Source organism: Diachasma alloeum, unplaced genomic scaffold (assembly GCF_001412515.2).
Source record: "Diachasma alloeum isolate Michigan unplaced genomic scaffold, Dall2.0 Dall_scaffold_00194, whole genome shotgun sequence".
Classification (NCBI taxonomy): domain Eukaryota; kingdom Metazoa; phylum Arthropoda; class Insecta; order Hymenoptera; family Braconidae; genus Diachasma; species Diachasma alloeum.
In genome coordinates, this window is record NW_021680359.1 from 294,517 (window position 1) to 318,283 (window position 23,767).

Genomic DNA, 23,767 nt, shown 5'->3' on the forward strand with positions numbered 1-23,767 from the left:
GGGGGGGGGGTTGGAGTGGGTGGATCGATTCCATCCAAAATCGAATCAGGTCTAAGTTACATAAAGACGCATCGGTTAAAAAAATCGAATCGGACCATTCGTTTGGGAGAAATCGTTGAGGAAAAATTGTATGTACAGACATTTTTCCGAAAATGGTCCAGAACCATTGGGAATACGTTGGAAACGTGGAGATATGGTGAAAAAACGTATTTTCGATTTTCGGAGTGATTAGGGGAGGGTGGGGCAAAACGGCCCCCCTTCAATTGTCAATAACTTGTGAATGACATTGTGAAAGTTCCCAGTTTTAACTTCATTTTGAAGATAATTTTTCATTCTTCAAAACGAGCTCTAACTCATCCCAATCCGATTATTGAATCGGAAAATATTGACGATTGAAGGGGGGCCGTTTTGCCCCATCCTCCCCTACAATAATTTCCCTATCCGGGGAAGTTAAAAAGGCATAATTCAGGTAAATTTTCCAGGGCTCGAGTAACTGCAGCTAGCCAGTATAAAATTTTTTGCAATTGATGCGTCTTCATATGAAATACACATGATTAAATTTTAGAAAAATGACTCAGCGATTCCTCAGTTTCTTAATAAATCAGCAAAACATTGGAATGATAGTTTTTCATAAATTATATGATTACTTCATGCAAAATAATGTGATTTGATTTTTTTCGATTGCTAAATTTTGGAAGATATTGACCCAGAAGTTCGTCAGTAATTCAACTACAAATAAAACACTGATTGAAAAGCATATACTCTTGTTCTCTGTGATGAATAGAAAAAAAGGAATTGGTCGGGAAGTTATTGGTCCGGACCTTAGGGAACCACACTTGCTTCAACCCACCCCTACCGGCTTCTGATTTTTAATTCTAAAATTATGTGGAAAATTTGAGAAAATGAAGTTGATTAAAATCCAACAAATATGGGACTTTTAGTGAGAATTTTACTTTGGGATCCGATGACGAACATGAGTATCGAAAGGATACTCACGTTGGGTTGAATTCTTCTGCCAAAGATCTTTTCAAAGAAATTTTCTTGCAGTGTATCTCAATACAAATTATTCAAATTTAAAATCTTACACAAATTAAAAAATTACGAATATCATTGTGTCCCTTACAACCAGGGATTACCATCAATATTAAATTTCTATAATATGATAAGAATTTCCCCCTTACATCAATGAAGGTTTAATTAAAAATTGGATAATATGGAACTGTAAATTTGCCACTGAGTGGATAATTCAAATTTCTTGAAAGGGGGATTTTTCGATTACACAAATAATCAATTGTGCTACCTCAATTAATGATTGATAAAATAATTCAAAATTTGAATATTTGAATTGATGATACTTAAATAATGAAGAAAATTAAGACTGATGTTAACTAATTGACGGCTACATTATTCAACGGTAATGAAATATTATGGATTTGGCTATCCCTGCTTGCAACTGGAGGGGAATAAATGAATCACTAAACTTCAATGAATAAAATATTAAAAAAACGGATATAAAACGATGATTTTGTTATTATTCTCTAGTGTTATAAACTTGAGGGGTAACAGAACGCCCTTAATTTTTTGAATTTTTGAACAAATTTCCTGCCGAAAGTTATCGATATTTTTACAAATCAAAGCACATTAATTTCCAGAAGGCGATGATGAAGATCAATGTGCTTTGGATGCCAAAAATATTAATAACTTTGCGCAGGAAATTTGTTTAAAAATTTCAGGGAAACGGTGGCATTCTGGCTACCCCTTAACGGAATGTTCCGGCCGTCTAAATATAGGGTCACACCACTGTCCCAGACGGAGATACCATTTTTCACTATCCACTGGACTGAGCCTCGGTCGATAAAGACATTTCCAAGCCTATCAGTCGTCATTCGACATAGATTGACATGATCTCCACCTTTCCGACTTTTTGGAATCCAAGTGGCCATGCAATGGTAGAACCTCATTGACACGTTCACACCAAGGTCACAATTCCAAACATATTTAACGATAGAAAGTTAAGTTTGAACTACTACAGTTCAGTAACAGATAATAATAATTTAGTATAGACAAATACTTAGCAGTGAGGGCTTTTCGATCGACCATTATTCACTAGTTGACGAAGCGTCCTTACAAATTGTATTCGCAGCTGCCGGTGTTTTGCACTCCAACGACATCTAATAGACAAATTCGCATTATGAACTCAGCTCATTTGACAAAGGGTGAGCAAAGGGTGATTCCCTCATTCTTTCAATCTTAATTCACACAAATCTTATAAGTTAATTACATGAGTCACACCTGTTCATGTGTTTAGGCAGCGAAGCCCCTCCCCTTCAGCCTGGAAAACTACGTGTCTACAGTATGAGATTCTGTCCTTATGCTCAGAGGGTTCATTTGATATTGGATCAAAAAAAAATTCCGTGAGTTCAACAAATCAATTGAAAAATTCAGCAATGACGCGGGAAAACGGTTCAAGTAGATTTTAACTATTGACCAGTTTTCAATATCTCGAACTCTAGGAGAGATAGCAAAATTGTTGTCATCACCTTTTTTGTAGCTCTCAATACGCTCTGCAGAAAAATTCATTACGAAAATTTCGTTATCTTCTTCAGATTCGGAGATATAACTCGAAAACTCAGCTAAGGGCTAAGTCGTTTTATTGTTTAGCTATTGAATTATGTATTGCCGTAGTCAAATGGAATGAACCGAAAAGGGAATCTTTGTTAATGGCCTAATTATCTCAGAAATAAATGACGCCGGGGAGAAATACCCAAACGCCTGCTTCGCAGTTAGGAACTTTTTTTTTAAATTCTTGACATTTCATAGAAGAAATTGCAGGCTTTATCTTCGATACAGCTGTAATTGTACGTGGATACGTTCATGGTCTTTCCTTCTTTCTCGAATCTCCTAGAAACTCTTTGTATTCTCTTGAATTTTCTAAAAACTCCCTGAATTTCCTCGAAATTTCAAGAAACTTCTCGAATTACCTCGAAATGTCTAGAATTTTCTAGACTTCCGATAGATGGCACTGCACATAAGGACCGTTTCCCAAAATGACCCCCCCATATTGAAACTATATACGTATCCACGTCAAAAAATTATTTTGGGAGCATTCAAATATTACGTTACGCGTTTCTTGGACATTTTAGACCCCCCCCCCCCCCCCCCCCCCCNCGGGAGTTTTTCACAAGAGTAAATTTTTTTATGGTCAAATGCCATGAAACTTTGGCAAAACGTTATTTTAACCATTACAAGATGATCGATCTATCGCTTAGCTCTTTGTCATATTGTCGATATCAACTAAAACATAAAAAACCAAAAAAATCGATATTGACAATATGACGAAGAGCCGAGCGATAGATCGATCATTTTATAATAGTTCAAATAACGTTTTGCCAAAGTTTCATGGCATTTGACCATAAAAAAATTTACTCTTGTAAAAAAGATGCTTACATCAATCCTTAACAGAAAAGCTTATGTTTGCGTTACTCATTGAAAAACTATCGCTGTGAAAAGTTTTAATGAAAAAACCTCTACACCACAGATACGATGTAGTGCTGATAAATTTGGGCAACAAGCCGGACTGGTACCTGGAGAAGAGTCCGCTGGGGAAAGTCCCTTGCATCGAATTTCCAAACGGTGATGTTTTATACGAAAGCCTGATAGTCGCTGATTATCTCAATGAGGCTTATTCACAGAGTAATCTCTACCCTGATGATCCCCTTCTCAAAGCTAAGGACAAGTTACTGATTGAGAGGTTCAACGGTGTCATCTCATTGATGTATAAGGTATTTCATTAATGTGTTAACAGATTCATTCATATTTAACAAATCTTGGGTAGCTGCTCGCACATAGGTACGAATGTGATATTCATCACTGAGAAAAATGTTTTGTTTCCAGCAAGAATCTTTGAATTTTAAAATTCTGTCGTACTGAAATCTAGAGAGCATAAATCCTGAATTCAACTCTATGTTTCATATATTTAATTTAGTAAAGTTCTGATTCGCTGTAATTTTCACTGAAATCAAGTATCACTGTAGTTAAATTAAGCCACATTCTCTCCTATTTTAACCCTCTAAGGTAAAAAGCGTAGTAGGACGCTCGAGTGGGGACGCTAGTATTCCGCTTTGGTGGCCATAGAGTCGGGATATTGAAATTCACCTTATAGGGTTAAGCTTCCGGAATTCTGAAAATAAAAACCATGCGGTTCGTAAATTAATTTATTGATTCTAAAAGTATTTTTCACAATATCTCTGAACTTAACATGTTATTTTAATGTGATACATAATGCCGTTATTATTGAAAGTATATCACCTGGTGACTAAATTAATATTCAATTGAATTCTAATTATTTGCAAATCTTTTTGTTTCGAGTGCTTTTAGTTCAAGAATGCAAAGATTCTTAATTGAAGGATTTTTCGGGCTTCAAATACGTGGATTTTTAGTCCTGAATTGTAGGGATGTTTCTACTAAAGCTAAGTAAACTGTTTTTGAGGGTCATACCTTGGAGAACCGTGAGTTTGAACAAGCGACTTTTTTTTTCTGTGGACTAGAGATCGGTAGTGATCATTGTCTTAGTGATATTTTTGGAGAGAATTACCCAAGTAATTGAAGTTGGTCAATCTTCTTTAAGACATGAATATTCTCAATATAATGAGTAATTAAAGCCGTCGATTTTTCATTAAATAAATAATTGTATTTCTTTAACTAATTTTCGATTAACCAAGTAATAAACAGTCTTCAGAGGCGATAGCTGATTGATAATGTAATCCAAAATTTGAATCCACTGATTATTGATGAATCTAATAATGTAAATTCTTTCAATTTTATTAATTGAATTTATATGCCATAAAATAAGTGTATTTAAATATTATGATTATGTCAAAATCTGCTGTGGATGCAGTAACGAAGTGATAGAAAGAAATAAGTAGATTTTTCATCGAGGTATTTTTTTAGAATATCTCAAATTTCAAAGGTGATGGCGAAATTAGTATACAGATATTTTTGTAACTCTCTTTACTCAAGGAAAATATCTTTATTTTTTCCAGATTCAGAGACATTTGTGGATAAATTATTTTCAAATTTGATTGTGTCATCTCGATTCGTCAACAACAATTGAATATTTTACTGTTCATAATTAATTGAGTCACTTATTTCAATCAGCAATCAGATTTTTAATTTTCAAATTGTGCAACGATAAATTGTATCCCTTCATTACTTCTCCAGCTGTATTTGGAGACTTTTGTTGACCGGGAATTGTTCGAGGAGGCCTTGAAAGGATTAGAAATATTCGACAGAGAATTGGGAACAAGAGGAACACCTTTTTTCGGTGGAAACAAGCCTGGGATGTTGGACTTGATGATCTGGCCCTGGTGTGAGAGAGCTGATCTCATCAGAATTATCAGGGGGGAGCAGTATGCCATTCCACGTGAACGTTTCCTCAGACTGGTTGGTTCATTATAATTCTCATTCAATTAATTCAGGACTCGAATATGTTCAAATCAAACGTACAACTTCTGACAATTATGCTTACATTTTGAAAACAAGTGATTTAAGGAGAAAATTTTACAGAAACTTGTGAAGTCTTTTGAGAAAATTCTCTCGAAACCACTGATTCGCCGGATAATTTCGTAATCACAACTTAATTCAACATTTCAACTGCCGTAATAATTGAGAAAATTTTACTGCATTCACATTTTACTGAATTCACATATTTTTTATTTTTTCAACTTTCAGCTTCAATGGAAATCTGCAATGAAAGACGATCCAGGTGTCAAAGTTAGCTACTTGGATCCAGAAATCCACGCAAAATATATGAGAAGTCGCCTAGCTGGGAGTCCACAGTACGACATTCTCGTTGAAACAAAGTAAATAAAAGGAGTGAAACACTGAGAACATTGATATTATCAAGAGTTTATGAAAAAAATACTAAAGTTTATTGAATACTCAAAGTTGATATAATCCAAGAATATAAATATTGGTCCATTATTTACTTTATTACCCCTATGTTCGTTTAAATTGTCTGGAGATAATTACTCATCACCTTGTATTTGTAATAAGAAGATACAGTCCATAGAATAAAAAACAAGCGAAGGCCAATGCTGCGGCCATCATAAAAGATTTCGTGTTTTGTTTCCTGAGATGAAGCAATTGTTCTTGATTTTTTTTCAGGACCTCCTTCACTAGCTCCAGTTCTCGTTCCAATCTTTCTCGACTCTCAGTTGTCAAGAGGCGAGTTTCTAATTTTCTTTCGATCACTTCCACTCTATGTAAAGAGTCCTTTAGACTGTCCTCCACTTGTTGAATCTGTTATCATATAAAAAAAAAGATGACTTATTATTACTTGAAATTCAGTTTTCCTTCACGTTTTTATAGATCCTCTAACCTCTGTCATGATTGTACAACGCTTTAGCTTCTGCTGGTTCAAGGTACTGTTTTCCTTCATTTATTTAGTGAGCTAGTAAATTCCAAGGAGTAACAGAATTTGTGTCGGAAATTGAAATTAGATAAATGGAAATACCGTTGGATTGACGTTTCGGTATCTGCTGTCACAGTAACGCCGCTACTGTATGAAAAGAACAGGTTTCCTGCAAGATGCGACTTACCGTGCTAATCGGTATGTCAGAGATCTGATTGTTTGGCTATTGATGGGTAGCCACTGGTCAGGGCTGGGCAACTGTCGGTAACCGCAGTTTTTTACCATGACACTGTACAAAAACCCGTAATTTATTTGGCTGATAGCAAAGCATATGAAACGAACTTGTTTAATGTTAAAATAGTATATTTCGTAACGGCTGCAAAAAAGTGTTTTTTGGCGAGTGGGAGGTTTATATCAGGAGCCTTCGAATGACCAAAAAAAAATTTGGGGTACCCTCGCAAAAGGAGGAAGTATTTAAAAGATTTTATCCCATTTATATGGGAGCGCATGTTAGCTCATGCGTTTGATGCATTTTGTCCACTACATTTCTAAATAATAAACGTGGGTCGGCGGATTGAAATTTTTATCAAGATAAAGGGGATACTTTCATCTCTCGGTTGAAAAAAAATCAATTTTTTTGTATACTTGGGATTTTGGATAAACATCCTTAACTTGTTTCATTCAGCATTCTTAAATGACAAGACTAATTCATTTGTCTCTGGTAGCTTTTTTGAATTCTTTAGAAGAAAATGATTCTTTTCAGGTCCAACTGGGCTTTTCCAGAGCTCCAAATAATAAAGTGGAGAATTCAATAAAACTCAATAGATAATGAGAGTGACTTTCTCACAATGGAAATGACTTGTGACTGGTCTTTTGCAACGTAATAAATACCCTTTTGCCCCCCCAAAATAGAAAATAAAATGGAAAAAAATCACAATTAGATTTTATACAGGTTAAACCGTGACTGTTTTTTTCAAATGAATTAATTCCGAAGCGGGATATGTCACGTTAATGGTTTTCCAACATTACTTTTGAAAAAAATCACCTTCTAATCCATATATTCACATTTTCGGTCATCATTGCAATGAACCCCTCATGTACGGGATCGATGCTATGCATCGACCCATGAAAATATGAATGACTCTCTTTGAAATTGATTATTTCCAAAACTATGGAATTTAACTCAACCAAACAAATAACAACGAAAAAAGGAATACTGTAATTTCAGTTACATATCGGTTTCATAATTGTCCGTTGATTAGAAGTCACTACATTTTACTTGTATCGAGCGTACTCCACGCTTGGAAACAAAAGAGCCCCGTCCGTGAGGGGTTAAAGTAGTATGGTCACTCTCCAAAGTAATCGTTGACTGTCCGTCTAGAAAATCTAAAAAAATTAATCAAAAAACTATGATTTATAATTGAAAATTCTCTTTATGAATTATAAAATTTATGAATATAAGAATTATTTATTGATTATTTTCATTATTTTTCACTTATTAGTCAAATAATGTACCTCCTTTGACTAGCGTCGTTTTATATGTGGCAACGCTGTAACTTAACAGAGTAGGGAAAACGAGATTTGAAATGCCCGCTTGTCCCCACTCCACTAACGCGTCGTTGCCGCATCTACTCGACACGCAATTTCCGAACACCGAGGAGCAGAAATTATTTATAACTAAAGTCCCAAACGGTCAATAATTTTCATCGATGATCGTAAAGTTTTGTTGTTTTTTCCCATTTTTTTGTATTTTTTTTATAATTTCATCTTGGATTTATCATAAAAACCACCCAAAAATGTGATTTGCCGATAAGACTCTGTGTTAAAATCTAGTTTTTCATTAATTCTTATCAACTATACTAAACGATCAATGTACCACAAATTTCACCAGGAGGTTTTTATTGATATTAACTTTCATAAAAAAATTATTTCACATTTTAATCTTAGAAATCGATCCGTGACCATACTACTTTAAATTTCTTCACGCTTGACGAAACAAAAATTTGGAATGTTCCAATCGGCAATTCACTCGCGAGATGCCGCAGTTAAACACTATTTTCTGCAAACTTTAGGGTCATTTTCAATTGATCAATTCAGAAAGATATGAATCCCTAATTTAATCAAGAGATCATATGATCCTTCAATTTAATCAATTACCATCTTCATCGAATACAAAATAGTGTTTCAAAGGCCTCAAGATTTCGCTAATAGTTCTAACACACCAAGCTTGACCTATCAATTTTTGTCGCTTGGTTGCGCTTAGATTTTTCACGTCTGTGTAATGTCGTGGAAATCCAAAAATTTCTTCCAATTCCGTTGTCCACAGGCAATCGTATACTTCATCCATTATCACTGGCTTTAGGGCTCTCGAACCTATAAATGACCGTTCGAATGACGAATTCATAAGAAAAATCAGAACAGTAAGAGGGACTTACCCTGTTTCAATGACTTTAATTGAGTGGTGACAGTACGAATCTTCTTGACTAAAGCGTGTCGATTGCAGTTTGGTGTCAGTACATCTTGAAGATCTTTGACAAAAGGTGTATAATAAGCCATGGGAACGTTAGTCCAGTAATACCGCGGTCTGTGCTGAGGAGAAAATTCTGCGGAGTCTATGAGGTCAGGTTCACATCCGAGGTTTCTAAAGCCATCACGGAAATCCTTAAATATGTACTTATAATTTTCCCGCCATTATAAAATCGACTCACAAGTGAATTAAAGTGAGATCAGGGTATGAGTTCATAGAGTGCATCTAAATTATACTACAAATATCTTCGAAACAGGAAGTTTTGAATATAGATGTTAGGGTTTGTTGGTTGTCGTGAATCGATTTTTTTTGCTGAAAGATTAACTACTTCGGTTGGGAGATATTTGCAGAATGATCTGTAAGTGGGTTCAGGACTATCTCATTTGGATACTCCCGCACTTCCATAATCATCAATTATAACAAAAGTAAGCGACCATTTACATGCGACCGGCACACGGAGAGAAATTCTTCAGCAAGATTCTAGTGGTGGCAGGAAAAAGGACAAGTTGATGGCCAAGGAAAAATTCTTGTGCTAGCCCTGAAAATTTTAGGGGGTAGCACATGAATCTTTTCGTATTCATATGAAATTTTCACAGAAATCCTCCGAAATTTTCCCAGAAATTTCACTTACTAGAATTTTTCTGAAGAATTTCTATCCGGATATCAAGCGTTTATCGAATTTCGGTGTTATTATTATCCTGTCACTTTCTTCCTCTCGATATATATTTAACACAAGCACGGCATTACCGTGCCGACCGAACAGAAGTCATTGTACCATTTCCTTATGCCATCTTAGCCATTTTTTTATTCCTATTAATTCCATTGTGGTAAGTTTCTGAATAGATCCGTAACAATACATTCTTTAAATAAAAAATTGCGATTTCAATTTAAAATATAATAGGGATTCATCACAGATTTACACCTCTTGGTATAAACCACATCCCCTGGCTCTATCACAGCTATGACATATTTTAAACAATATTGACATCCCGTAAAATAGAGAACAAAATTTCATGTTCTATAACTTTTTAGTCATCCAGATGCGAAAGTCATTAATTAAATGGGGATTTGTCATTTTTTGGAAAACACACTTTTAGATGCATGGCTCTATGCTAGGATGTGCTGAATTGATCGACTCAAAATGTTATACACAAGTGTGACCCTATAATTCTAACTATTAGCCCAAATTTCAGATGTTCACTCCAACTTTTACGCGTATTATAAAACGTCAGATTCACTCTCAAATGAAAAAATTGGAAAAACGCAAATATCTAGAAAACTCTTTGTGAACCGATATTCATATTTTGATTAATCTTGATTAGAGTTGAAAAGATTGGTTGTGATAGTTGAGGAGTTATTGAACAAAATGGTTTTTCACAAAAAACCGGCGACGGTGGCCGAAGTGAGGCGGCGGGTTCGAGTCCGGCTTGGGGTAATTGGAATTTTTAATCTTTCGGAAACCGTCGAACAGAAGTCTAGACACCGATGAAGCTCGGTCGACGGACGCCCGTGTCGACCAAGGTTTCCCATGGTTTCCCTCGGTCACCAGGAGAGTCTGTACGTGGGGTACAGCTCGTGGGGTACAATGCGGACACGGTTGGAGAGGAAGTCGGCCCATGAAACCGTAAATGTGTAAAAACTCGAATAGGGTATATATGGCAAGGAAAATATAGTTTTGCACAAAAGTTGTATCTTCTAAACTACTCATCCGATTCTACTCCAAAAACCTCATTTGCTTATTATAAGACGTAGAATCCTACCGAATTTGAAGTTTTTACAGCGATTGTTTCTAGAATGTTTATGGGCCCAAGCGATTTCAATGAAAAAATGAAAAAATGAGATTAGCATTGACCGTCTCCTGTCGGAACGATTATATTTTGATGAGATTAGATGGATAGATCAGTTGAATAGTTTTCGAAATATTTATACAAAAAGATTTTTTAGAAGTTGCTATACTTCAGAAACTTCCCAATCCATCGGCTGAAATTGAACATAAATTTGTGTTCCAACGGAACATATTGAGAGCCATCATGAAGAAAACAAGCAGGGTAAAACTCCTATTCGCCAGAAGCCATGTGACTGTTTCTTCATGTGTTATTAGTTTTTTTTTCTACCAATTCCATTGGTAATAAGCTTGCGAATGGATCCGATTTTATCTTTAATCCTATTCCGCGGACGCGTCACGCCTTTTTGTAATTCTTCTTATTATCTTTTTCGCCACAAAATCTTTAATAAACATTCATTTATTATGAAACCGACTTGTATTTAACAATATGATATAAAATAGAAATTTAATTTAATGTTGAATGACTTTTTTAATCATCCAGACGCGACAATCATCGATAAAGTGACGATGTGTCATTTTTTAGAAAAGACGATTTTTCGATAAATTGCCATGCTGTACTGAATCGTCGATCCAAAATTTTGTACAGAAGGGAGACCCGATAATACTGATTAGTAGCCACAATTTTATGAGGTTCATTCGAATTTTTACGCGGATTACGGGACGTCAAATTCACTACCAGATGAAAAAAAAATAGAAAAACGTTAATATCTCGGAAACTTTGTATGGACGGGTATTCATATTTTGATTGATCTCGATAGGTGGTAGCAAGACGAGTATTTTGAAAAAAAAAGTTGATTGGCAAAAGAAATCGGACCAGTTTTTTAGGAGATATTGAGCAAAACCGTTTTTCACAAGAAGTTGAATATCTTCTAAATCACTCGTTCGATTTTGCCTACTCGCTAGCTCATCCTGTAATATCATAAGAGCTACAATCTCACGAAATTTCAATATCCTATCTCAATTTTTTCGCGAGTTATCGTATATACATCAATTTTATCATAAAAATGAAAAATGCCGATTATCATTAAACTGTCTGTAATTTTGTAGGGATACTATGGCTTGATTTGATAGATATTATCATAAGGAATCCTTTGACGTCAAAAAAATTCAATTAGGTCACGTAGTTTTTGAGATATTGAGGAAAACGATTTTTGAGAAATTGCTGTATCTCAAAAACTACTTGACCGATTGGGCTGAAACTGCACCTAGAACTGCTTCCAAATGATAGCAGATCATTTGCAAATGATGATCATCGTTGTTGTAATTTATGCTTTTTTTAGAATATCAGCATTTTTCGAAAAAAGAAAAATATTCATTTTGCAGGGAACGACTGCAAAGAACTCATTGGCCTTTGGTGGAAATATTGGAACTTATGTTCCCAACTTACCCCTAAAATTTCAGATTTTTAAAAAATGAGCTTTTCGAGTAATTGCTGATTGAAGAAAAAAAAACTGATTCGACGATAACAGCGTCAAAACACGAGTAAATTGAGTTCAATTGGTCTCATTTTGAAACTTTTTCCAGTGCCTATCAATGTGTAAAGATAAGAATTTGGGTTCCACCCATCAAACCAGGTTATCTCATATTATTGCAAGCAATAAATGAGGTGACCGGCTCAAATTTTCCAAGTTTTTTCCTTTGATTTTCTTGATGAGAAGAAAAGAAAAATAGAATGCAAAAAACTTATAAAATTTGAGTCGAGCAAATTCTATAGAAAATATATGAAAAGAACTGGTTTCCCTTCAAAACCATTCCGGATTTGACGTGGAATTGCTCATAGTGCAATGCACTTGAGCAAAACAAGAATTTATGTAAACATTTATGTATAGAAATAATTCGTATAGAAAATATTCGTATAGAAATATCAGAATATCATATACGGAAATCCTATAGAATTTCTATACGATTTTTTCATACGTGTATACCCGATTTGAACCCAGTTTAAGAGGCGAACGCGGTAATTTTCTTTCTCGTATTTTTTTTTCGTTAATTTTTTCTAAAATCACGACTTCATGTTTCATGACTATTTGAGTCATTTCCACCCTAATTTAATGGAATCGAGAAAAATTATGATTGCAATGATCCTCTTTGGAAACAAAAAAAACAATTAACTATTATGAAGATCATTACTTAACCATATAATTACTTGTTTATCTCCTTCTTATACTCATCAGGCATTGATGCAACATTTTCATACAACCAGAATAGATTCGTATTCTTATTTTCCTTCTCAATTACATTTTTGATGCGACAATATTCGAAGAAGAGAATTCCTGTGCCATTGGGATCTACAAAAACGAAATATTTCGGTGACGTCATCAACAAGATGGAAAAATACTTTTGCATCATAAGTATAATAAATTATAAAAATTTGAAAAAGTTACCATGAAGTCCACGACGTTTTGGATTGACCAGACTCAAATCATTGCAGGGTGACCCTCCGATTAGCAAATCAATCGGCAATATATCACTCAAGATCTCTTTCGTAATACCCCTGACGTCTCCCAAACGGGTTACTGCCGTACCGAAGTGAACTTTACTCACTATTTCGGCATCTGGATCTACTTCACTGGCGAAATATGCCTCGACCTCGAATCCAAGATGCTGGAGCCCCAATAAACCTTCCAATTGACGGAAATCAGTTGTTGCAATTCATCCTTTGTCATTAGATTAATGGAAATGAAAATGAAAATCTACCAGTACTGATGCCATCGAAAAGAGATAAAACTCGAATCTTCTTCTTCTCTTTTTCGTAGTATTGCATGTAATGAGAAATAGAATGACGATTAGTGGAAAACATACTCTGAATTTTCCTTTTCCAGTCATCCCTCGGTTTTATCAGTGAATTGCTCGTTAAATCGGGTGATTCACTACAGAGAATACAACTCCATACTTGCTTCTTAAGAATTTCATGATAAGAATCAGGGGCGATTAAGTATTTCAAGCAGGCAGTGCAGTACACTCTGTAAAATATTCAAAAATCAATCATGATTCACTGAGAAAAATATTTTTCATCACGCTGTGACGAAAAGTGAACTTTTCGGCACGCTCCGCGTGCCTAAAAGTCCAATTTCCGCCACATTGTGATGAAAAATATTGTTCGTAACTCGTGAAAAAATGTTTTTTGCACTCGTTACGAAGTATACTATTTTGACACTGCTGCTACGTTCACCTCGTGTCGAAAAGTGCCTTTTCGTTTACTCGTAAACGAAAAGTCTTTTCGTTTACTAGTAAACGAAAAAAGGCACAGTTCGCCACTCGCTGAACGTAACATCACTGTCAAAAACTATTGTTCGACACATGTGAGACAGGAATTTTCAGCTCGTGTGATTGGCAGCCCTTGGCTTCGCCTCGGGCCGCCAACTTCACACTCGTGAAAATTCTGTCTCACTCGTATCGAAATATACTATTTTATTCTTGAGCCATGAATTTCTTGATACAAGTGAAGACGTACTTCTCAGAAAACTTTTGTTCTCAAATCGTCCGACTTTTCAGTATGTATAGAGAGATACTTAGGGAGAAGGCCACAGGACATTTCGCAAATATTCAAACGAATTTCTTGCTTCGAGTTATTTTATTTTACATCGCAAACAAACCGAAAAAATAAAAAATTTAATGTCAATATTTTTTCATTATGTCAAAACCCCACTTCATATGCGTTGTGATAAATAGTGTCCAACGCTCGTGGAAAAAGTGCCCTTTGACGAGCGGGACGGTAGCACTCGTCTCCGTGAGCACTACACACCTCCCACCCGTCAAAAACCACTTTTCCGCGCTTGCGTCGAAATATATTACAGATTATTTCCCCCATCACCCTTCCGAACAATAAAATTGCGGTATTCGACATCCCCTGGACCAATCAGAAGAGAAATATATCGATAATTTGCCGTCGTTCGGTAATTTTCTCGTTGTCAACCAAAAAATGTCGATTGTACCACGATGACACCGAATACCACAATTCTATTTATCGAAATGGTGATGTGGGAAATAATGTGCCGAATACCGCTCGAGCTTCAAAATGAATCGGATTTCCCTCAAACTGTCCTCCATACACACAAATGCGTCAAGTTTCGTCCTCGCGCAAGCGCTCGGGATTTTTTTAATCTGACAGGAAATTAAATAATCATCAGATAGAAAAATGTAATGAAAACATTTTAACTTTTATTGGTGCTGTCAACAATGTTTACTGAACATCGTGTTAAATTTTCAGTCTAATTCGTCAACTACTGCTCCTCACACAGAATGTCTCCGAAGTCAAAAATCGATTTTTGTCGTTTTTCTTTCAATGCTCGGCATAGTCAATACTCTCTCGTGGGTCATCTAACATTTTTCGAAGTTGATACACAGTAGAATAGACCCCATGGAGTTGATTTGTCCATTGCAGAACTTTCGAAACTCACTAGTTTATTCCTCTAATTCTCATTTTTCAGGATTATACCATAAATGGAAATACTAAAATTGAGCGACCACGCCAGAAATAAATACAGTATATTTCGATACGAGTGAGATAGAATTTTCACGAGTGTGAAGTTGCACGGACGAAAAAATGTAATAGAAAAACCTATCGAATTCGTTAGAAAATTCTATTGAATTTCTACTGAACTGTTCTATTAGTTTTTGGCCGATTCTATTGAAATGTTCAATAGAAAATATACAGTAGAAAAAGTCAATAGAATTCAATTTTTCTATATACCTTATTCTATTGAGATATTTTCTATAGAATTTCCTCGGCTCGAATTTTCCAAGTTTTTTCGTTTGATCTTCTTGATGAGAAGAAAAGAAAAATAAAATGAAAAAAACTTATAAAATTTGAGTCGAGCAAATTCTATAGAAAATATGTGAAAAGAACTCTGGTTTCCCTTCAAAACACGCATAAATCTTTCGCCTTTCTATATGAAAAGAATAAGTTATGTATAATAGAAATAGTATATTTCCCACCAAGGGAGGGAAAATAAAGGAGTCGTGCCCACGGGCAGAATTAGGTAAGCACGTGGGTAAGATTCCTTTATTTTACATCCCGTGGTGAGAAGGTTATTTTTCATCACAGCGTAGGCGGAAAGGCAGATTTTCCTCCCGCGAAGCGAAAAGTCGAATTCTGTTGANGGCAGAATTACCAAGCCGAGCCTTCGGCTCGGATGGTAAGCACGTGGGTAAGATTCCTTGATTTTACCTCCCGTGGTGAGAAGGTTATTTTTCATCACAGCGTAGGCGGAAAGGCAGATTTTCCTCCCGCGAAGCGAAAAGTCGAATTCTGTTGACTTTTTCTATTGAATGTTTTCTATTGAACATGTCAACAGAATCAGTCAAAAACTAATAGAAAGTTTAATAAAAATGCAATAGAATTTTCTAACGAATTCGATAGGTTTTTCTATTAAATTTTTTCGTGCGTGTGGCGGGCCGAGGCGAAGCCGATAATTCATGCAAACAGTCTGCTCTGAAGAGACACCCAGCAAAGCCAGGAAAATTGACAAGAAATTTTCTCTATCTATTGATTTAAAATCTATTATTTACCTGGAGCATTCGCAATTATCGCATATGACTACTGTATCCGTAATAGTGCAGAGAGCGCAGAAAAACTGGAAGTATATTATAGATTTATATTTTATCTTTTCCATAATCAGAAAAACAACCAATTGGCATTGGAAGGGAGACTTACACATTTCCCATCGTCATCATAGGCGAAAACTGTTGATTTGTGATGAATCTATGAGGAAACTTCTGCGTAGTAAAATATCCAGTTCACGAAATATATTTATGATCTAGTTGAGACTTACCATACAATTTTCACATAATGAAACGTTGAAAAATGGATGTTCATGCATCTTTCCTTCATTCATCTCCAGACACATGAGACAAATCGATTTTTGAATGTCTATCGAGTTAGAACTAATTGCATGTAATATCTCTGAAAATACATAGAATATTATTGGACATAAATTACCATTGCAACAGTTGACAAAAAAAATAAAAAAACAAGAGCCACAATCTTATCAAACAGCATATAAGGAACCACGTCAAATTGGTTATTAACCCGTGACTTTCACAATCTTGAAAGTGAACGGAGATTTTTTGGGTTGGGTAGCTCGCAAAAAGTTATCCCTTCATTTAATTAGGATTTTTATATAGCCCGTATGGATGATATAATTTTTATTGTTGTGCCATTCTCCTAAGGGGAGACTACTATGAGTTTTAAAAGTCGCGGGCTATTGGAATGCGCTTTTTCATACATTGAGAATCGATTATATATGCCTAAAAATGAATAATTAGTGCAATAAAATTAAATGTTTATTGTTCGTGTACCTCGCATACGCTTAAAATGTTAAAAATAGTTCTGGGCCGTCAATTTTTTAGCTATAGTGGTTTCTTTTTTTTTCAAAATTTTTGAAAAAATATGCGCAATAACAATTACGGATTAGTTTCTTGAAATTCAACTCCTACACAACTAGTTTCGTTATTTTTTACTAAAAAATTGCACCATTCATGTAAAATAGCCCGAAAAGTGTTTCTGAAAGAATCGAGAATATATGTTTAATATCGCGTGTTTAAAAGCAAAAGGTCATATATGCCAAAAATGGCCTTCTCCGGCAAAAGTTCATATCCGCCAGCATATACGACCTTTTGCTTTTAGGAAACCGATCAAAGTGAACCCAAAAAATTAAAATATCTCGAGTTTGGTTATCAATTGATAAACGACCTTTTACTTTTGATGAAGTTAGAAAAATGTCTCGTCTAAAGCGAAAAGATCCAATTTTATATTTTGGTTGCACTTTGATATTTCAATCCTTTTGAAAAAGTTTCCTCCAATTTTACTTATTTGTCATTACACAAATTAGAATATCCTCCTAGTCATTGAGAGAATGAGAAATATAATTCCATTATGCGTCAAATGATCATGCGCCCATGAATTCACGGTTGTTAATCATTATAATCTGAAAAAGTTTCAAATTCCCTCGAAACATGGTTCAGCATACACAGATAGAAAACGTGGATTGGCTTTTAAAAAAAAGTTTCCAAATTTTAGAAACTGCGGTTTCTAACCTTCATTTTTCTAAAATCTAGAACTTTTTTCTAAGTTTTAGAAAAAAAATGGTTTAAAATTAATCCCCATTTTGATCATTAATTTTAAACGATTTTTTTCTAGCTCCATTACTAAGTATACTTAATTTTAGAAAAAATATTTTCTAAAATCTAGAGAATTTCTTTCATTTTTGGAAGGAACATTTTGCAGAGAGGGGGAGGAGAGGTTGTGCATTGAGAATTCACAACCAGAAAAAATGAGTCCGCGACTTTTTTAAAAATATCTCCAAAACTAAGGGAGATAGCAAATTTTTACTGAAAATTTGGGGGAGAGGGAGGTTTTATTAAATCCTCGATGTACAACCCTTCCCCCCCCCCCTCGCCCTTCCGCAATTTTTCAGTAAAACTTCGCTATGTTTCTTAGTTTTGGAAATATCTTTGAAAAACTCACCGATTCTATTTTTTTGATTGTAAATTCTCAATGCACACCTCCCACCCCCCAAATTTTCAGTAAGAATTCGCTATCTCCCTTAGTTTTGGAGATATTTTTGAAAACCTCAGCGAGTCAATTTTTTTGGTTGCGAATTCTAAATTTACAACCCCCCCCCCCCCTCACATCTGAAATTCTCGATATTTGGGCACCCCTCCCTATGTATGGGGTACGCCCTTTAAATACCTCGACCGCAATTTTTTAGTTCAATCTGAAAATTTTCGAAAATTAAAAAAAATTCAGCATTTGTTTTAGAAAATTTTTGTTCTCAAACACAATTTTCAAAATCGTTAGTTTTTTTGATCCCATCAAGGATAAAGCTTAAGAATTGGAGTTTCGAAAATCAAGAAACTAGTTTCTAATGCTAATCCACTTGTTTCTCTGTGCTGTACCTGCCTCTCCCATTTAACCCTCGAGAGATTCTTCCGATCACTGCCCTGTTGGACCCGTAAAAATAAAAATCGCTTCAGTTCCCTAATTTAGATTATAGTTTCCTAATTTAGATTTTTGGAGATACGTTCTTCTGTTACGAATACGCAATACACAAGCGTATCTTGAAGTAGTTATACAAGGGGTGATTAGTGCACAAAAAATGTTTAGAAAATACAAATTTTTTGAGAGTTTTTAAGATGTTCCGAAATAGGCGAATATGGATTAAAAATGGAGATACGCTATTTACACAAATGATGTTATTAAGTTGCCGATATAATTATTTGACCATAATCAAAGACACCGATAACTTCAAGTGACATCAACTGGAATATTGAAGGTATAACTTGTCCACGGAACTAAAAATTTAAAAATCCCAAATTTTGTCATTACGACCTTTTAAGGAATTTTTCATTTCTGGGGATATAAGTTGAAGGCAAAAGGTCGTATATGCAGCTCACCAGTAATCTGAAAATGTAGATATTATAATAAGTTTCTCCAGCATTTTCACGCAGAATTGTAGAAAAAATGAGTGGAGATATGACCTTCTCGCTTTAAGAAACTCGGAAAGTAGCTTTTTGGCGTTTATGACTTTTTGCTTCTAGACACGTGATAGTTCAAGGATAATTCTTGTTGCCCTATGTTTCCGATGTTGCCCTATTTCTGGTCTGGTTCAAAACACTTGTTTTAGTTTTGACAATGAATGAAAAAAATGAAACGTTACGTAATTGATATAATTCACGTTTGTCGATTTTTTCCTTCGAAAATTCATCATCGTAGACATCTAGGGATTGGAAAAGAAATTTTATCCTACGAATGCTCAATAGCAGAAAATGAAACGTTGTGGTGCTTGATAAATTGAAATCGGTCCATCAAAAGACAAGGTATATATGTAAAAAACGGCAGAAACAAAGAAAATCATATCTCCCACACGAACTATAGAAAATCCTGGATAAATCAGGAGTTTCCTCAGCCCCTCCATCCTGTAAAAATTCCCCTACACTTTCCCCTTACACTTTCGAGAGGGTGAGGGTCATATCAGGGGTTGACCTCTTGACATGGATTCGACTTGAGAAATTGCGGCATTTCTGAAGATTGGCCTAGAAGAGACCCCAAATAATTCCAACTATGGTACACAGTTTTAGATTTTTAGTTACACTGAGAGAAAAATCTGAAGTTCGATTTACAATAAGAAAATAGTTGAGGCAGTTTTGGTGAACGATACGATTTTTTTTTGTATGCGGCACATAACATTATGGTATCTTCACAAGCGTAATTTTTGCAAATCAAAATGCAGCTAAACTAACCGAAGTTCAAAAGTAACCGTGACAAATCTATCGTGAGTAGAACTATAAAATAGTTGCAATGACTACATTCCATTGTAGTAATCACTTCTCCGGCCATAGTTACCGTAACCCATGCAAAACTGTTGAGGACTTTTTGACTATAGTTCGATGGTGATGGAATATAGTCAGAATTATATTTTTCTCTCAGTGTATCAGTTTTCTCTTCTGTGACGACCTATAAAAAAGTTCCTAAAAATCCACACAAACATACAGGCAACGTTATAAAACCGAATACAATGCAACAATAAAGATCTTTAAGAGGTAACGGAAGCCGTTGAAATAAACTTATTTATGTTCAAGCTTTTCTTTTATTCCATGCAATATAAATGGTCGAGATTTTCACCACTTATTAAGGGAAGCATAAGGGAGGGTTTGTAACCCTACATATATAAGAGAAAATTTTGCAATTTTTTTCATAACAATTTTTTTTGCAAAAATAAAAAAGTGGAGGGTTACATACCTTCCCTCATGCTTCCCTCAATATGTGGAGAAAATTTCAGCCATTTTTATTGAATATAATCAGAGAAAAGCGTGAACAAAATCTGCTCTTTTCGACGGGTTCCGTTATCTCTTAAAGGAATTTTTCTTCAAGAAACTTTTCACTCAAAAGTGCGAGCGAATGTCCGCCTTTCATTCTTACCAGCATTCTGGAGTTTATGCTCTCGAACAGCTGCTTCGCTACTCTTACTAACGTGTTTCAGCAATTCCATCCGAATGGTCGAAGAGTACTTAATATTGTCATTATTAAAATTATTCCGCAATAGATGTCTTTCATCAATGGATTCATCATCGTCTCGACTTTGTTTGAACCAATTGAAAACATTGTTCAAATTCCAATCATCCGTTTGACAGCCGAACAAGCTACAATAGTCCTTAGAAGCTTCCAAAATTCCTCGCTTGTAGACCTCTCTCTTCGAGTGCTTTATGTGATCTTCAAACTTTTTTATACCCAAATCGAACTTCATGAAATTTTTATAATTAACTTGAGATAACGTGTAATCTCCATACCACATAACCCACTGGAATTCCACTTTTGGCTCACTCATTGCACAGTCTCGAAAATCAACGATCATCGCTTAAAAAGAAAAAATTGATGAATGAATACGTATGAAAAAATTCAATAGAAAACCTAACGAATTCGCTAGCAATTTCTATTGGAATTTTATAGAGTTTCTATAGGATTTCTATTGGAATTCTATTGAAAAATTCTAAAATCTGCTTTTGCGCTGATTCTATTGGATATTCGATAAGAAAATGTTAATAGATTTCGAATCTCTGTTTGAATTTTTCTCTTGAGATTTTTTCTGTAAGAATGCTTGGGCGTCAATTTTCGAAGTTTTTCCGCACTAATTCTGTAATGCAAAACAAAACAAAATTCAACGGAAAAAACTTAGAAAATTTGTGCCCAATAATTCTAATAAAAAAATCTCAAGAGAAAAATTCCGACAAAAATTCAAAATATATCGACTATTGCCTATGAAATATGCAATAGAATCAGCGGAAAAAACAAGTATAATTTTTCAATACAATTCCAATTGAAGTTCTATAGAAGTTCCGCAGAATTCCTATATAATTCCAATAGCATTTTCTAGCGAATTCCCTAGGTTTTCTATTGAATTTTTTCATGCGTGAAATGATTCAGAAAGTTGATGCCACTGTTTTTATCATATTCTTCCTCTTACCCGGCCACCAAATTTGTCCCGGAATCTTCGCCCACACGATGAACCCAATTTTTTGATGCTTAACATGCAAATGATTCGAATTCTCTCGCTCGAGGGATTTATCAGGGTGTTGGTGACGTTTTTGGATAGAGCTTTTACGCTTCGTTGGCGGTATTGCCTTCATTGGTTGTGTCTGAGCTCCTCTGAACGTTTCTAAATATTGCAACACTCGAGAGGGATACGGGTAGAACTTCAAATGCTCTCTGTGATTATTCAAAGTAATAAAATATTTCTCTATCCACAAGGTGTAGGGTTTTGTGAAAACGCATCCTATTCTATTTCCGAGCATCTGAAAATTCATTGTATTAATTCACCTTCAGGTTGATTGAAAAAACATTAAGGGGAGACCACTATGAGCTTCAAAAGTCGCGAACTATTGGAATGAGATTTCTCATACATTCAAGATCGATTATATATGTCTAAAAACGAATAATTAGTACAAAAAAAATTGTTTAGTGTTCGTTTGCCCCGTAGATGCTTATAATGTTAAAAATAGTTCAGGGTCTCCAATTTGTGAGCTACAGAGTTTTTTTTCAAAATTCAAAATGCAATACAATGTTACACAATTGAAACCCACTTCATGAACCTTTTTGAAATTTCCATTATTATCGTATCCTATCAATCGATCACCGCACGAAGATCAAAATTCAGAAAAAAATCTATGTGCAAAAATTGATGCAGCACCAGAAATTTGTCTGGTGTTTTTATGACATTAAAGGTATAGTATTTTTTCAGGTACCACATGATGAACATCCCGATATTGCAATTTGCGCCTTATTTATGATGCTGGCACACATTTTTTCTCGGAGTGCTTTCTTCATATGGTATGTAAAGAATACAAATTTTATTCGTTCGTTCACTGGGCGATTCACCGTATTCTCCATTCTCGATTTTTTTGTTTCCATGCTTTGTTCTGCCATTTCACCATTGAATTAATATCATTTTGTAAGTTAGCAATGCGCCTGAACGCTTTGAAATACCTCCATAATTTCAATAAACACATTATCGAAAGCTTTCATTTTATCCACGATTGTCATCAATCGTTCTTTGGCACCATCACAGAATATAATCACTTGCGATGTCCTCTTCAATTGGGACACTTTCGAATCAGTCAACCAAAAAACCCATAATTTCTTAGGATTCCCAATATTTTGCAAGTCCTCAGGAGAAACAACTAGCGCTAGAAAGATGAAATTCATGACTTGTTAGTATTACTTATTTTTCTCCCGTCAAAACAGGCTCTATTTCAGTTAAGGGCATACGTCCGTGAAATTTACACAGAGAGAAATGTTCAGTAAAAATTACGGAACTCACAGTTCGTTCACCGATTACGGAATCGACTCAGAAAATTTAAGCCATAGTATCGTAATTTTTCACAGGAGATTCAGATAAAAAATACGGAACGCTTTGGAAAAATTTCGTGACAGTTCCGTAAAATTTTCTACAACCACATTTCGCTCCGGAATTCCGGAAAAGATACGTAATTTTTATTGAATATTTCTCTCCGTGTAGTGAAATGATAAAACAAGATTAGTTTTTAAGAGGATACGTCGGTGAAATTTAAGTCTTCACTGTGATCTATGACGGAGTATGGAAATAACCAGGGAAAATCGCGAACCCAATCGATTTTGCCTAATTTAACCACGAAAAACTTCATTTTTTTTCTGTTTGTGCCTTGAAAATACTCCTTGCATCGTCGTTTTCATCCGATTTCACTCTACTCTAGAGACACGAAAAATTTATGAAATGCAAAATTCATTCATTCATAATCTATTGGGAATAAAGTAAAGCGGGTGTTCAACTTTATTCGTTGGAGTGTAACGAACATTTAAAAAAAAACTTAAATGGTATGAAAATTACGGCGTAAGGAGCACTTTGAAGGTAAAAACAGGAAAAAATGAAGTTTTTCGTCCTTATACGGGGCAAAATCGATCGGTTCCGTGATTTTCCTTAGTTATCCCCATATTCTGTCACATATC

At 35.1% G+C, this 23,767-nt stretch overlaps 2 protein-coding genes across 2 annotated transcripts; one reads left to right on the forward strand and one right to left on the reverse strand.

The window, feature by feature from the left end:
* The first annotated feature begins 1,948 nt into the window (after nt 1-1,948).
* LOC107048478 (pyrimidodiazepine synthase) lies at nt 1,949-6,201 on the forward strand. Its single transcript, XM_015271647.2, has 5 exons — nt 1,949-2,216; nt 2,309-2,414; nt 3,539-3,782; nt 5,221-5,442; nt 5,731-6,201. Exons 1-5 carry the CDS (start codon nt 2,192-2,194, stop codon nt 5,863-5,865), a joined length of 732 nt encoding a protein of 243 aa, XP_015127133.1. The 5' UTR covers nt 1,949-2,191; the 3' UTR covers nt 5,866-6,201.
* A 2,360-nt stretch (nt 6,202-8,561) lies between these two features.
* On the reverse strand, nt 8,562-21,912 carry LOC107048466 (DNA (cytosine-5)-methyltransferase 3B). The gene is made up of 9 exons (XM_015271635.2): nt 21,750-21,912; nt 20,708-21,142; nt 16,560-16,690; nt 16,297-16,361; nt 13,483-13,748; nt 13,170-13,406; nt 12,932-13,073; nt 8,848-9,053; nt 8,562-8,785 (listed from the first exon to the last, which is right to left on the reverse strand). Exons 1-9 carry the CDS (start codon nt 21,910-21,912, stop codon nt 8,562-8,564), a joined length of 1,869 nt encoding a protein of 622 aa, XP_015127121.2.
* Between the last annotated feature and the right edge of the window lie 1,855 nt (nt 21,913-23,767).

What these genes read in the sequence shown, in the direction of transcription:
- LOC107048478 (XM_015271647.2), top strand. Translation starts at nt 2,192, where the DNA reads ATGAACTCAGCTCATTTGACAAAGG. An exon ending in TTGGATCAAAAAAAAATTCC is followed by an intron (nt 2,415 to 3,538) that starts GTGAGTTCAACA and finishes TCTACACCACAG; the next exon opens with ATACGATGTAGTGCTGATAA. An exon ending in GTGAACGTTTCCTCAGACTG is followed by an intron (nt 5,443 to 5,730) that starts GTTGGTTCATTA and finishes TTCAACTTTCAG; the next exon opens with CTTCAATGGAAATCTGCAAT.
- LOC107048466 (XM_015271635.2), bottom strand. Translation starts at nt 21,912, where the DNA reads ATGAAGGCAATACCGCCAACGAAGCGTAAAAGCTCTATCCAAAAACGT. An exon ending in GATAATTGCGAATGCTCCAG is followed by an intron (nt 13,749 to 16,296) that starts GTAAATAATAGA and finishes AATATTTTACAG; the next exon opens with AGTGTACTGCACTGCCTGCT. An exon ending in TATAAGAAGGAGATAAACAA is followed by an intron (nt 9,054 to 12,931) that starts GTAATTATATGG and finishes TGATGGCTTTAG; the next exon opens with AAACCTCGGATGTGAACCTG.